Source organism: Fibroporia radiculosa (genome assembly GCF_000313525.1).
Source record: "Fibroporia radiculosa TFFH 294 genomic supercontigs, scaffold13273, whole genome shotgun sequence".
NCBI lineage: Eukaryota > Fungi > Basidiomycota > Agaricomycetes > Polyporales > Fibroporiaceae > Fibroporia > Fibroporia radiculosa.
In genome coordinates, this window is record NW_012133483.1 from 20,154 (window position 1) to 34,878 (window position 14,725).

General features: G+C 49.0%; 6 protein-coding genes across 6 annotated transcripts; 2 read left to right on the top strand and 4 right to left on the bottom strand.

Moving 5' to 3' along the window:
* Positions 1 to 294: 294 nt before the first annotated feature.
* Positions 295 to 1,018, bottom strand: FIBRA_07545 (uncharacterized protein; the record flags this gene model as incomplete). The annotated part of the gene is made up of 2 exons (XM_012329224.1): positions 295 to 557; positions 613 to 1,018. The coding sequence occupies 2 exons, from the start codon at positions 1,016 to 1,018 to the stop codon at positions 295 to 297; spliced, it is 669 nt and encodes a 222-aa protein (XP_012184614.1).
* Positions 1,019 to 1,141: 123 nt separating this feature from the next.
* On the top strand, positions 1,142 to 3,579 carry FIBRA_07546 (uncharacterized protein; the record flags this gene model as incomplete). Its single annotated transcript, XM_012329225.1, has 16 exons — positions 1,142 to 1,296; positions 1,348 to 1,439; positions 1,497 to 1,540; positions 1,595 to 1,654; positions 1,708 to 1,728; positions 1,778 to 1,830; positions 1,888 to 2,030; positions 2,083 to 2,110; positions 2,165 to 2,516; positions 2,572 to 2,700; positions 2,753 to 2,881; positions 2,944 to 3,004; positions 3,057 to 3,148; positions 3,208 to 3,224; positions 3,295 to 3,402; positions 3,456 to 3,579. The coding sequence occupies 16 exons, from the start codon at positions 1,142 to 1,144 to the stop codon at positions 3,577 to 3,579; spliced, it is 1,608 nt and encodes a 535-aa protein (XP_012184615.1).
* A 168-nt stretch (positions 3,580 to 3,747) lies between these two features.
* On the bottom strand, positions 3,748 to 5,377 carry FIBRA_07547 (uncharacterized protein; the record flags this gene model as incomplete). The annotated part of the gene is made up of 4 exons (XM_012329226.1): positions 3,748 to 3,985; positions 4,034 to 4,664; positions 4,720 to 4,924; positions 4,976 to 5,377. The coding sequence occupies 4 exons, from the start codon at positions 5,375 to 5,377 to the stop codon at positions 3,748 to 3,750; spliced, it is 1,476 nt and encodes a 491-aa protein (XP_012184616.1).
* A 1,324-nt stretch (positions 5,378 to 6,701) lies between these two features.
* Positions 6,702 to 10,864, top strand: FIBRA_07548 (uncharacterized protein; the record flags this gene model as incomplete). Its single annotated transcript, XM_012329227.1, has 21 exons — positions 6,702 to 6,817; positions 6,885 to 7,155; positions 7,233 to 7,490; positions 7,539 to 7,641; positions 7,701 to 7,819; positions 7,885 to 7,928; positions 8,515 to 8,644; positions 8,700 to 8,736; positions 8,792 to 8,920; positions 8,974 to 9,014; positions 9,076 to 9,185; positions 9,242 to 9,384; positions 9,444 to 9,629; positions 9,680 to 9,777; positions 9,833 to 9,951; positions 10,003 to 10,099; positions 10,163 to 10,417; positions 10,469 to 10,516; positions 10,575 to 10,634; positions 10,688 to 10,765; positions 10,820 to 10,864. 21 exons carry the CDS (start codon positions 6,702 to 6,704, stop codon positions 10,862 to 10,864), a joined length of 2,487 nt encoding a protein of 828 aa, XP_012184617.1.
* A 246-nt stretch (positions 10,865 to 11,110) lies between these two features.
* FIBRA_07549 (uncharacterized protein) lies at positions 11,111 to 12,937 on the bottom strand (the record flags this gene model as incomplete). The annotated part of the gene is made up of 14 exons (XM_012329228.1): positions 11,111 to 11,196; positions 11,257 to 11,313; positions 11,382 to 11,455; positions 11,505 to 11,555; positions 11,611 to 11,705; positions 11,755 to 11,855; positions 11,917 to 11,931; positions 11,985 to 12,060; positions 12,115 to 12,152; positions 12,206 to 12,272; positions 12,328 to 12,429; positions 12,485 to 12,574; positions 12,746 to 12,849; positions 12,904 to 12,937. 14 exons carry the CDS (start codon positions 12,935 to 12,937, stop codon positions 11,111 to 11,113), a joined length of 990 nt encoding a protein of 329 aa, XP_012184618.1.
* A 751-nt stretch (positions 12,938 to 13,688) lies between these two features.
* On the bottom strand, positions 13,689 to 14,400 carry FIBRA_07550 (uncharacterized protein; the record flags this gene model as incomplete). Its single annotated transcript, XM_012329229.1, has 2 exons — positions 13,689 to 14,274; positions 14,327 to 14,400. 2 exons carry the CDS (start codon positions 14,398 to 14,400, stop codon positions 13,689 to 13,691), a joined length of 660 nt encoding a protein of 219 aa, XP_012184619.1.
* Between the last annotated feature and the right edge of the window lie 325 nt (positions 14,401 to 14,725).

Consider the following 14,725-nt stretch of genomic DNA (forward strand, 5'->3'; position numbering starts at 1 on the left):
ATGCACACCCAGGAACAAGACTGACTCACATTTAGAAAAGGGTATCAGTCACACTGAGAGCATCCGCATCGTACATATAGTGACTGAGTTCCGTTACGATAATTTCGGCACTGCATTATCAAGGCATTCTCAAGCAAGGAACGGTTGAATTGGTTGCTGCTTCGTCGTAATGCGGATGCGCCATGGGTTTTTCTTAACTAGCCTAGGTTCAGCGAGATTGTCCACGCAAGTGATTGTAAGAATCGCTTCACATACCAAAAAAAAATCTGCTTGATCGGGTACCAATTCAGCAAATCAATCCCCTTTCACTTTGTGTGCATCATGACGAAGACGGCGTGCAGTCCTAATTGATACCACGACGATGTAGGAAAACATGATTAGCATGACAGCGGCAGTGCCAATGTCCACCATGGCAAGGTCTCCCAATTTTCCAACTGGGATAGTAACTTCGGCACGTTCGTCGGAGGGTGTATGCGGGATTAATGATATGCTTGAGAAGGCGAAGGCGTCGGGGGAGACATGAGGTACCAGCTGCTCGGGAAATGGACGACTGAGCTCTGAGGTACTGGATCAACAAGTATTGAAAGGTGTTAACAGTACAGGATTGCTCACCTGACGTCGGACATGCCCAAAAACCTAGAGGCGGTGGCAATATGATGGTGTGGTAGGGTCTACCAGATTCTTCGGCAGGGTGCCCGTATCTGGCGTGTAACGGAATGTCGACAGTGTACTCGTACCGAGTGTCTTCGACAATTTCGACGTCGATAAGCAAGACGGAGCCATTCTTGTCGACCGCTGCAACGGGTCTCTCAAGGTCGGAAGTTCCGCGCAAAGAGGACGCATAACCAGGACGCAGAGCAAGCTCGTACTGATCGGCATAGACATCAGGGGGAAGGACATGGACAATATGAAGACTACAGTTTGCGACGGCCGATACGTCCTCGACATGGACCCTCGTCGAGTATGTGAAGTGGAATCCCTGCGCGGAAAGGGACGAGGAGAGTGAGGCCGCCGGCATGTGGTCGTGGAGGGAGATCCGGCGTGCAGGCGTGGCGAACGTGCGCACTCTCGACGTCTATCTCTCCTTCTATCTCTCACTTACCCGACGATCTGTTTCGTCCTAGTATAAATCAATCCCGACATGCAGACGAACGCGGAACAGTCGTCTTCTCCTCCTTCTTCTCCCCAGCTCTCCCCCCGCGATCTCGCACACGTCGACGGCGCGCTGCACATGCATACCATCGATGACTCTTCACTTCAAGCAAGACCAGCTCCTTTTGCCGCAGGCGGAACCAGGTAAGTGTCATCTAGGCCGGCGTGTGTGGCTTGTATAACTAACAAATACAGGCTGAAAGAATTCGACCAGTCTGCTGTATCGAGTAGGATACCATCAGGAACAGCTACGCCTCCTATATCCGTAGTCGGCATTGGCAATAAGGGTGTGTATTGGCTTTCGTGACCTCACGCGCCGTCCTGACCAGTTGTAATTCATGCAGTCGCAAAGCCCGACTATTCCGAAGCAAAGATCGTGGTCGCTACGGTCAGTTTTAACCATTATGCTTGTTTCATCTCATTAACTCTGTTCACTGTTCAGGTCGGACTACCCGCTCGTGGAAAGTCGTACTTGAGTAATAAGCTAATGAGATACCTCAAAGTTTGCCCTGCATCCCCTCCGAATACCCTGTTTGCCTGCTGACGATCGGGTAGTGGCTGGAGTACGATGTCAAGGTCTCTTTATTACTCCCGTCAATTTCATCATTGTCTGACCTGTTTACAGGTATTCAATGTTGGACAACTGCGCCGCTCACGAGCACGGCAGCTTGCATTAACGTACGTCTTTTCTGCTCGTGTAGTTCGCGTATTACCAGACCACCGTGCATGATATAGAACTGGTCAGCGCGGATCCCATAACGCAGACTACTTCAGCCACCAAAATGCTGAAGCAACTAAACTACGCGACAAGCTTGCGGAAGACAGTCTAGAGATGCTCATTCAATGGCTGAAGGATGGTGGCAATGTTGGAATACATGGTATGCCTGAGTAAACTCAACACGATAAAGTTATACCTCATATTAGGCACAGATGCGACCAATAGCACACGGAGCAGAAGGTAAAGCGTTCTCTGATACCCGCGCTTTCTCCTTACATTATCTCATTCGCCTAGACAAAAAATTGAACGACGTGTCGCCAAAGAGAAAGGGATTGTCGTCATTTTTCTAGAGTCCGTGTGTGACGACCCCGCAGTGATCGCAGCAAACGTTGCGCTGAAAGTGAGCTCGGGCGATCCAGACTACAAGGACATGTCGCCAGAGATGGCGAAGGCGGACTTCCTGCGGCGCATCAAAGCGTACGAGTCAGTGTACGAGACGATCACGGAACCGCACTTGTCGTACCTTAAGATCATCAATGTTGGCAACCAGGTCACGATGAATCACATTCGCGGATACCTGCAAAGTCGTATTGCATTTTATCTCATGAACTTGCATTTGAAGCCGCGCAGCATCTTCATGTCCCGGGTACAATTCGCGTCTGTCTGATTCGTTTACCTCGCTGATGCTGATCGCGTCGTAGCACGGCGAGAGTCAGTATAACGTCGAAGGCAAGATCGGTGGTGACTCTCCGCTCTCCAAGCGTGGCATGGCGTATGCTCGCGCACTGCCCGCACTCATCACAGACAATATCGGCGATGCGGAACTTACCGTGCGTTTTGTCGCCTACTTTATCTGATATTTTTGCATGACTGTCTCCGTAGGTTTGGACGTCCACACTGCAGCGGACGATACAAACTGCGCAACTTTTAACATATAATAAGTTGACGTGGAAGTCTTTGGACGAGCTCGATGCGGGCGTGTGTGATGGCATGACATACGAGGAGATTGAGGTACGCCATGCCATGCTCTTGCGTGCAATCAGACGCTTAGTAACCCTCCGTCACGTCGACAGCAAGCGTACCCAGAAGATTTTGCCAATCGTGATGAAGACAAGTTTAACTATCGATATCGAGGTAGGTCTTTTTAGGGCAGACTACACTGGATATATCACGGTCCATTGGCCAGGCGGTGAGTCGTATCGCGACGTGGTGGTTCGCCTCGAGCCCGTCATCATGGAGCTAGAACGACAAGAGAATATTCTTATCATTGGCCATCAAGTGAGTGAAGGTACCTTCCATTTTTTATCGGCCAGTTAACTGACTGCGCGAGCAACCAGGCCATTCTACGCTGTTTGTCAGTATCTCTATTCTAACGTTCAGGACTATCACTCTGTCCGTGGTCTTCTGACATCTTATCCCCACAGATACGCATACTTCCACAACCTTACCCAAGCCGATTTACCATACATCAAGATACCATTACATACCGTGATCAAGCTAACGCCAAAGGCATACGGTTGTGACGAGGAAAGGTATTGCTCTTTATGTAGGATGGTTGTTAGCAAGGCTCAAACAGCTGCGTCAGATATACTTTGCCCATTCAAGCCGTGGACACTCACCGTCCGAAACCCCGTGCTACGAAGCAGCCCGATGACATTCCGCAGACAACATCGCGCCGTGAATACTACGCCGACCCCATAGTTGCTTGAGTTCCAACAACTGATCCCGCAAGCGAGAAATGAATGAATAGAAGACTATCTACTAAATCATCTTTAACAGTGTATAAATCCGGTATAACACCACGGGGTAGTATCTGTATCGATACATGTATCGCATGTCTAGATTGCATTCTTATGGCAGCGGGGAGATTGGGTATACTAGCTGACTTGTTGCAGAGGGCGCCTCGACTGTTGCTGAGCAAACAGCTCGTCAGCGAAGACAACGTTGTCCACCGTCTCCACCGTCAGTGTTGCGTTCGACTGATGGGTGTTGAGCCAAAGCCATTTGAACCCGATGTGGTATTGAACGGCCGGCCACCATCTGCGCGTCAGAGGATTCGTAGGATCCGACCATCCGTCCCACTGGTAGTATCTCGACGTGCCGTCAAGGCAATTGCTATTGATACCGTCAGCATCAAACATTTGCAGATGCAGACCTACTTACAAATGCAGCATCTTGGGCAAGACCACTTCGCCCTCATGCGGGGTGCCAAGCGTGTGAATTTGCGAATGCAGCTCTGCTGCATCGTCCGCACTGTCGTCCCCAAGCGCTGTCCCGTACATCTCCAGCAGACAGCTCGATACCTCCCACGAAAAACCAAGGTGCTCAAAGACGTCTGGCCGATGCGACACGATCGCCCACCAGTATCCCTGGTCGCCCAGCTTCACGCCCTTGTAGTGCCCATCCATGCTCGGCTTCCCGAACATCGCCTCAAAAGCAGGCGGCGCGAGGGCCGGCGGAGACGCGGGGTGGGTGGACGATGCGTGTTGTGCACCAGTGCCGTCGTTACCGGTGTTGAGTGCGCGGTATGCGGTTGAGTCCATGAGGCGCAGAGCGCGTAGCCGCGCGAGGTCGAGCAGCATTATGCAGGAACAGATCCGGTTCGCGTGGTGCCACTCCTCCGCGCTCTGCTCGGGGTGCGTCGGCATCGCGATGGCAGTTGTCGGCTTCAGATGAGTGAATGCGTCCCACAGCTGAGCGGGGTCGGTGATGAAGAACGCGTCTGTGTCGATGAAGATCGCGCGCGGGACGCTTGGAGGGAGGATTTCGTGGATGAACAGCTTCATGAGGCCCGCTGCGTGCGCAGATGGGTGCGTAAGGGAAGTAGGAGGGGAAATTGGACGACTCACGCGTGCCAGCGGAATGGTCTGTCGTGATGGCGCCTTCGCGTTCTATGCGCGCAACCATGCTAGACCATGAGAGACGGTAGAAGCGAACGAGGATATTGCGTGCGGGTCGAGTGACTAGTCGGAGACGTTTCTCCAGGAATGTCTGCGCTACATCATCGCAGATGACGTGGAACTCGATGGGAACGGAGCTGTACATGATGATAGACTGTCCGCATTCGTTATAGCCTCATTCAGTCACAATATACTAATTACGCACTTTCATGAGCACCGCACCCTCTGCTGCCGAATCCTCCGAAAACATAATGAGCGAAAAGACCACTGGTGCTGGGCCGGTTTTAGCATGGGTATTATTGGCGACTTCTGGGGTATATAAGGCTGGCTTGTGAGGCAATTTGTGTGATAGAGGTGATTTTGGTCGAACACGGGCTGCAGCTGAATGGAGGGGATAGTCATCGCCATAAGCCACCCATTCGTACTGACTCTCGTCCCGCACACGAATTAACAACAATACCGAGATAATGAAGGCGATGGACGCGGCGACAAATACGATTTGTCGGAAGCGAGGACGACGACGGATGAGTTCTGCACGCGCGCGCCAGGGAGATGGCGGCGGATTGTGTAATGTGGAGGTGTCCAGGTAGTGTCGAGTGAAGGACATGACTTGACGCCTACGACAGCAAGGAGCGGGGATAAATGATACGAAGAGATGTGATGGTGGGCACAGATAGCCAGTGGCTTGTGATGCCTAGTAGGGCTTTAAAAAGGGGGGGATAGCACTGTGTCTAGGGAGTCTCGAGACCGGATTGTAGAGAGTGTGTGGATAAAATAGTTTACAGTCTAGCAATCGACTTGTGGAAAGGGCTGAGAATGATTACGCTCGCAGCGGGCTCACCAGTCCTTAACGAACACGTAGAACCAGTGATTAAAGACAAGGCTTGAGCATGAAGGTCGCTCATTAAACGAGCAAGGTCTAGTTAACGTACTGCAAGGGCAATGGATTCAACCGAGGCTAAGCGAGTGATACCGAACCCGAGCAACTCGCCGTCAAGTCAAATCAGGGCGAAATTTCCGCACGCATACACCAAGCGAGACGTTAGCTTCAGACTTCAAGCTTCAAGCGACGAGAACTCAATGATTTAAGAAGAGGATTGTATCGCCCTTGGCGCGTCTGGGCAGGAGAGCCGGAGGAGCTCATCAAAGATGGAACGCCACGGTTACCAGAGTTTCCCAAACATCACATATGAGTTTTCACTACAATTAGTTATAACTTAGAAACCGGCGTTAACAGATGGAACAACTCTTACCGTCATAGTAGGAATTCACAAACCCGTGTTTATCTCCGAATATAATTAGGGCGTTTTTCGGCGCCGCAAACCCAGCTTTTCGCACTATATTACAGCAATACCACTCGGGATCCGTCATGAAATACTACATTACCCTCCCCAAATGTGAGTCTCAAAGGTTCGGACTCGCTCAGACTCGTGCATGGGATGTCAACTGGAACTAACCTAGGGTTAAGGCTTCAGACTGTCAGCGCAAGTGTGTTCACAACTTTGATTCTTGTCTCACAGTTCGTACGGAATTCTGCATCGTGAAAGATGGCTGTCAGCTTAAATCCCAAGTGCTCAGAAACATTAAGTCTCCGGTATCATTTCAGTCAATGGCTAGTCAGGCTGTATAGGTGAGTAAAGAATACTAGTGGGTGGGTGCCTAGGCTGTAAGGTTCCTTCAGATGTATGTGGCATTAAAATGCACCACTTATCGGGATCGCTCTGCATTGTTGAAATTCCGATGATGTAAGATTGGCCACATAATACCACCAATATTTTCTTTTTGTTTCTAGTCATACTGCATGGTGTCATAATTGTGGACTGATTGTCGCCGCTGCGCCGGCGTTTTTCTTTTTACCACGCGGCATCAAGAAGACTCAATTATCGATTCACGTCTTATCATTCCGAACCACTTGAGCTGCTGTTAAAACCATGGATGTATATGAAGAGGACTATCGTTTACCGACGAACGTCAGGCCGACGCATTACGATCTGACAGTCAAGACTGATCTGAAGTTGCTCAGATTTGATGGCATTGTGCGAATATGGTGAGTTTCTTTTCTTTTCTTTTCTTTTCTGAACAGACTGCTAACTGCTGATACAAATTTCATCCAGGCTGAATGTCATAGAGGACACCTCGGCAATTATTTTGAATTCTAGCGACCATGAAATCGGCAGTGCAACTCTGCAGTGCGACGCCCTCCTCACCGCACAATCGCCGACATCACAAACAATTGACACGACTCATGAGCGCGCTGTTTTTTTATTCTCCATACCGTTGCCCGCCGGCTCGAAAGCACAGCTAACTTTGACTTTCACCGGGGCACTCACCGATTCCCTGTGTGGGTACTACCGCTCAATTAGTGCTTCTGAAGATCTATCTACAGTCTATAGCCTGACTCACTTTGAGGCATGCGCAGCTTTCCTGCCGATGCCTTGTGATACATCTAACATATTGGTTAGCCTGTTGCCGCTCGGAAGGCATTCCCGTGCTGGGATGAACCTCTGCTCAAGGCTTCCTTTACCATCAGCCTTGTATCTCGGGCAGACACTGTAAACCTGAGCAACATGTCCGTTGCTTCAGAGATCGTGTTGTCGCATGGAGCTGCCATTTCGACCAGCGCTGGCTTTGATACTGCCTGGATTTCAGAGAAACTATTAACTGATGGTACTGCGAACGCTGATAAATGGAAGGTAACACGATTTGAGACCAGCCCCCTTGTACGTTTATACTTTCCATCTGGTGTCACAACAATCAATACATCGCAGATGTCTACATACTTTGTCGCCTATGCAAATGGCGAGTTTTCTTACTTGGAAAGCTCTTATACGAGTCCCCTCAGCGGAAGAACACGTTCAGTGCGCGTCTATGGTACGTTTTGTGCGCTTAACCATTGCGCATTGCTAGCGATACTGCATGTTCTCCTTCAGCTACGCGAGACATTGTCCACCAAGCTCAATTTGTGCTGGATCTTACAGTGAAAGTCATCCCGCTATATGAAAAGGTGTTTGACATCGAATATCCTTTGCCGAAGTTGGATACACTAGTCGTCAGTGTAATTTTCATCTAACGTTTTGTGTCGCTGATCTTCATAGGCAAATGACATGGATGCAGGCAAGCGTTCCGTACCTGTCAGATCCATATGCTTATGCTAAAGGGTATGTCATACAGATGCAATGGAAAATTGGGTACGTGCATGGAAAAGGGCCTCGAGACGCGGAAAAGATGATGTCATTCGTGATCAGGGTTTAATTACAGCGCGCACGATCGCTGCTTTGCTTAATCCAGCGAATTCGGATATTGCGGCACGTAATTTCGTAGCAAGGACACAGTGCCATGAGGTGGCTCACATGTGGTTCGTTATTCGTTTTTTACTTTCCAAGCTGTCCGGAGGGAGATCGGCTCTCAAAGGTTCGGAAATATCACCACAATGAAATGGTGGGACAACCTCTACCTGAACGAAGGTAAGGAGATCTGTAAACGGTTCTAGGGGACGTATGTCAGTATCTCACAGTCTTGATGGACGCGCAGGATTTGCCACACTCGTAAATCTACCCCTTCACCCTTCAGGCTATTTGTTAACCTTGCTGATATCACAAAGATGGGCGAAGTGATGATATTAGGTATGTAGTGCCGCACATTCATTGAAGCATGCAGTTCATTCAGAGCGTCCGAATAGATAAGTACGCATTTATTCCCAGTAAACGTAAACCTCGTACCTACTCACCTTCATGGGGTATTCAGAGTATTTCCTGAATGGAAGCTGCATTCCACGTTCATATCGACCTTCCTCCAGAGTGCCCTCTTGCTTGATGCCAGATTATCATCCCACGCAATCGAGGTCCCCTATCCCGATGCCAATATGATCGGTCAGGTCGGGTTTATCATGCTCCCCATATTTGAGTTCAGTTAACTTGCTATCATCACAGATTTTTGATGCTTTATCGTACGAGAAGGCAGCATCAGGTAAGTATTATCTTGATCGGAGCGGAAGATCTGTTGAACAACAAATGGGTTGAAGTTTTGCGCATGTTATCGCACTATGTTGGAGAAGAGCATTTCCTCCGCGGCGTCTCGATGTACCTCAAGAGCCATTTGTATGGCAACAGTGTCACGGAGGACTTGTGGGAGGGTATCAGTACGGCCACAGGTATTTATCCGCAAATTTTCAACGACTGTCATCTTGATGTTGGCATCCGACAGGCTTGGACATCAATAAGATGATGAACAATTGGGTTAAAGAGGTGTGTTGGTACTCAGCTACGAACTTTCACATATATACTCGTTATCTATCGACACTGTCAGATGGGCTTCCCAGTTGTTACCGTGACTGAAACACACAACGGCATTCATGTTCGCCAGGACCGATTCCTGGCGTCCGGTCTGGCCGAGCCTGACGAAAATGATACCATATGGTGAAGCATTCCATAACTGCGAAGTCTGACGCCGCCGTTGATGGTGATCTGCTCAGGACGATTCCTCTATTCCTTCTGACTGTATCGGCCGATGGAACAGTCTCAGTTGACGAGGAAATAGTGTTAGATGAACGCGAGAAGATCATCGCTCTCGATATAACCAAGCCCTTCAAGCTCAACGCAGGAACACTTGGCTTCTGTATGCCATGTTCTTGCGCTCTGCTTCGGTGGAATAACTAAACTCTTCCCTTCATTCAGATCGCGTTCTTTACTCTCCAGACAGATTGGTTCAAATGGCTTTGGAAGCAGTGAAACCCTCATCCCCGTTCTCCACAGAAGATCGTATGGGTATCATATATGACGCAGTCGCCCTTTCCCGTGCTGGGCTCATAGATGTTAGTAGCGCATTGTCATCAATATATGTCTTCCGGAATGAAACGGATTGTGAGCCATTCTCCTCCACATCGATCAAAGTCTGATACTAGGCAATGTAGATCTCGTCTTGGAGGGCATATCTTCCTGCCTTTACCAGCTCATCTCCGTTTGGTGGGAATATCCGCTTATTGTCGATTCTTTGAATGAATTACGCCGTGTACGTGCATCGTATGACCGGTGTACGGCAAGGGGAATATGACTTTTGTCAACAGGAAATTTTCTCCCCAATTGTGCAATATCTTGGATACGACTATATGGAGACTGAATTGTTGGACATACATCAACTGCGAACGTTGGCCATCAGTCATGCTGCAGCTGCAGGAGATCAAGAGTACGCACGGGTTTATTACGGCTCATATAAAACGTTACTAGTTGCCTACAGAGTAATTCAAACAAGTATCAATTGGTTCGCCCGCTACATGCAATCTGGCGACGATTCGCATATACGGGGGGACTTGGAAGCTGTGGTATTTGCGACGGTGAATTGTGAAAGCTTCCCATGACGAGTCGTTGTACTGATGAGATGATTTTGGCGTTGCAAGGCTGTTGAGTACGGTTCTCATACCGAATGGGAAGCTGTCAAGCAGATTTCCTTGAAGCCGAAAAGCCCGTCCTCTGGAATGGCTGCCATGCGTGCGATGTGTGCAACACAGGACTTAGCCCTGGCTAGAGAGACAGTCAACTATGCATTTCACAAAGCACGCGACCAGGATATAACATACTGCTTCGCTGGACTGGAAAAGAACTTCAAAACTAGAAAACTCTTGGCGACCGCTTTCATGGAGAACTTCAGCAATGTCTGCTGATCCCTATTGTGATGACCTCGGGCTCATCGTGCTCTGTATTAGGTCCACAATAAGTTCGCCAGCAGTTATATGTTTAGGTTCCTTATCGAGGTAATCAATCGGCTAAACTTAGTTCATGAATTGATGTTCACGCGTAATCTTTGCACAGTCTGCGTTTGGGTCACTCTCGTCAAGACAAGACTACAATGACATTGATGCTTTTTTTCGGGTAAATAATTCAGTCCATACACCATCCCGTTCATAAACTAGTTTCACACGCAGGACAAGGACGTCTCAAAGATCAGCCTACAGCTTAAACAGAATTTAGACAACATACAATCAAACGCGGCCTGGGTCGAGGTTTGTTCTTGACAGATGGAGCACTTAATATGGATTCTAACTATATCTTATTAGCGATCTACAGCTGACCTCAGACAATGGTTTTTGGAGCGAAAGTAGCCTCGTAACATGTAAGTTGTAGCACAAGTAGTGTTTGTTGTCGAAACCGTGAATGTTGTCATATTGCACATGTGCACTACCTCTCGTAAATGGATGGGTAGGAGCCTACGCCTTAACGGCACCTTACTTGAGTCAAAATGCCAATTAGAACGATAGCAAATGCAGCATCGGAATCAAAGGCTGTGTCAGATTTTCAAAAATTCCTACTCATACAGGTTCATGATAGTTCTTTCATACACCAGTTCTTCAAGCATGACCGTCAATGGCAAGCGGACGGTACGGCTCTTCGAGATATTTGATCTCGTCCTGTGTCAGTTGAACATGCACAGCGCCTGCGAAATATCGAGATGTCGTGAGTATCGGGTACATCGTGTATGAGACTACATGCGCACCCAGAATATCTTCTAGATTCTTCATGCTCGTGGTGCCAACTATGGGAGCAGTAACGCCTGCGCAACCGCCGATGGACCCCGGTAATCAGCGTCAACCCCGGGCTAGGCAGTATGCATGTACGCACCCTCTTTCGAGAGACTCCAGGCAATAGCGATCTGAGCCATGCTAGCACCTTTCTTTTTTGCAATCTCTTCAACGCTGCGAACTCAGGTCAGCTACTAGCTAGGACATAGAGTGCAGCACGCACCGCTTCACGATCTCCGGAGTTCCAGCGGAGTCTTTGTAATGATTGACAAAACTACAACGCGAGCGTTAGTCCACTTCATAAACCCTTGGACACCGTTCTAATTCACCTATCTGTCTCTCCTCGCTTGGTTTGTTCACCAAGTGGGCGGGCAAGAACACCTCGCGCCAAAGGAGACCAGGGGATAGCCCCAACGCCGAAGAGCTGGTATTCATCAAAGGTTGTTGACGTGCTCAAAAAACCACGTGCTCACCTTGAGCGTCGGGAACATCTCGCGCTCCTCCTCCCGATAAACGAGACTGTGGTGGTTTTGCATAGAAACGAATGGGGTCAAGTTGTGATTGATCGCGTAGTCTATGTAGAACGAATGGAAATGGTGAATTTGAGGTAAAGCAGTAATAGCACGCTAGCTCACTTTGCATGGCATGGACTACGACGGAGACAAGTGAGAAAGCAATTACTGAAAGAGCACAAGCAACTTACACTGGTACGCGTAGCAGGAACTCATGCCAATGTAGCGAACATAACCAGCCTTTACAACATCGTGAAGAGCTTGCATCTTGGATCCGAAATCAATTAGGACAAGTTCCGCCTTGAAATATGTATGACTTACGGTCTCCTCTATAGGCGTATCGTAGTCAAATCTGTGACCTAGATCGCGCCTTGATTAGCTTCTCGCTCAGCGTAGAATGTGCTTTCCTAACATTGAAGGAGATCGACATAGTCCAGCTGCAAGCGCTCCAGACTCTTCTTCACGGAATCGAAGATGTACTGATTGCGAGTACTTCAGCCATTCCATGACGAAGGATGAAGCTAATGAACGCACCTTGCGGTTCAGCCCCTTCTGATTGATGATTCCGAGGTCCTCTGGCTTCAAACCCTGGGCCATGATACTCATGTCATATCTCGGCGCAACGGCACCAAATAGCTTCAAGTAACCACCATAAATTCAAGGGGAAATTGAGAAGGCCAATAGCGCGTACTTTCGTCATAACAACAATTTCTTCCCGAGGGAGGTTCAAAGTCTTGATCGCTTTCCCCAACATCACCTCCGATAGACCGTTAGAGTAGACCTATTGCAGAATCCGTATTTGATCATTGTACAAGTTCAAAAGAAATGCACTACTTGCATTGGCAGTGTCGAACGATTGTATACCGTTGTCGTATCTTATATGACGTGCGGATGAGAAGGGTCGTGTCCAGCGCAACGTCGAGACTCACGCGAATTTAATCTGTCTGTTCACCTCCTCCTGATCCTCGATCACCCACTTGTTCCATCCGGTGCTGCCATACTGCATGCAACCTAAGATGATCTTAGATACCTTCAGGCCAGACTTTCCTAGCCGAACTGGATGGGATCAAGATGAGCGAGATGCTATATAAAGAATGAATGCGCACACACCATATGGCATCGTTCTCTTCGAGTCCCCCGACATGATGTATTAACAAGAGCTTTGTGCAAGAGATGGATAAAGGATGGCTTCGGAAGAAGGTAGTAATTGCATCTATGTCTGTAGTAGATAGATATATCAGTGCCGAATGGAAGAACTATGTCATAGAACATGCGCCGAGATCTCATGACACGGTCGAATGTTGATTATGAAGACACGGAGCTCCGCATTTCGCTCTTGCAGGTGGGTCGCTCTTCGACGAATTCGAAGACATGTTTCGGATCTGAATCCCCCAAACAACTTGGCTCAGATGATCATTGATAGATCACATATTCTCGAGCTGGCCATAGTGGCAGTAGCGTGATAAAAATACTTTTCAATGTCGATCGGTTGTCAAAGCCTTGGTACGATGGCAATAGATCGCTTTCCCCCCCAAGTACAAGGAGGCATGCAGGTGAGACTCATCTGGGAACTTCTGCGAATTTCTGGTCCTCACGGCTGGTTATGCGCTCTTCTAAGAGGGGGAAAGGTAGCTCATGGTTGCAGCCATGACTGTCACTGGACGCCTATCGTTTATTCCAGCTATCTCAAGGCATTCTTCACGAGAGTCAGCTGAAGGGTGCATCGCGATACTCAAGATCAAACATACTCGACTGCTACCATAGAATACTCGTTTAAATTCACACCAGCACGCGAAGAACATATTGAGCCCTCAGTTCAATTGCGAGCCACCGTTTGCATTAGATACAAACAGACATCAATCTGACATCATGATACGTAGCATATGCGTCACCGCCTAGTCAAGATCCTCCTCACGAGCAAACAGCGCATCGACGAATTCCCGGGCGAGGAGTTGGTGGTCTCGACGGACAGGCCGCATTATGGGGATCATGGGCTCTTCGATAGGCATCCGCGTCGGCTCCATCTTCCATTGAACCTCTTGAGCGGGGACATCCATCATCTCCGGCTGCTCCCAGCCGTACCGGCTAGGGGAATACGCCATGGACTCCGGTGCCAACCCGGGCTCTAAAGCTACATGAGGAGCACCCTCGAAAGAAGGTGAAGAGGAAGGCGGGAAAGGGGAGACCACAGGCTCGGCTGGTTCCTCGCGTAGCACAAGGTGGACTAACTTCTTGAAAAATCCACCTATCTTTTTCCCTATTTTGCTACGCGCAACCAAGTGATGTTCCGAAAACGGTTCGGCCGGCTCCCAGTCAGGCTCCTCGAATGCCATATCCGTCGGCCTCCAGGGACCCTCATTTACAGGATATTCCGGTGGCACCCACTCGACGCGGGACTCTGGCATGCTCATAAGCTCGGGCATATATGTTCCTGGTTCTGGCTCGGGAACCGCAAGCTGTCGAGCGAGCAATCGAGAAGCACTGAAAAGTCACATCAGCTCAGCCACTTTGGGATGAGTAGAACAAGACTTACGTCGCAACAGGGCGCGCGAAGGCTGGACCGATGCACGCGGCCACAATGAGGGTGGGGACTGCGAAGGAGCGCATCGTCAAAGAGACGGAGGTGTTCGTTTCGAAAGGGGTCAGAAAGAATGTCGTGAAATGGATACGATATAAAGCAAGGCTGAGACGAGTCAGCGAGAAATGAGTTACAAACTAATAATGACACTTACCAGCCAGTACCTGTACTTAAAAAATGTGAGCTCGAAAAAGTGAAGGCTGAGAGCTGAAAAAATCCAACATGCCGTCAAGGTGCATTTTATATGCGGAGCAAGCTGAACCCCGATGCGGTGAACCGAGACCGGTACATTACGGGGATAATAATATGCAAGCGAAACACGCGCCGAAGGGAAAATCGATCATCAACTGATAG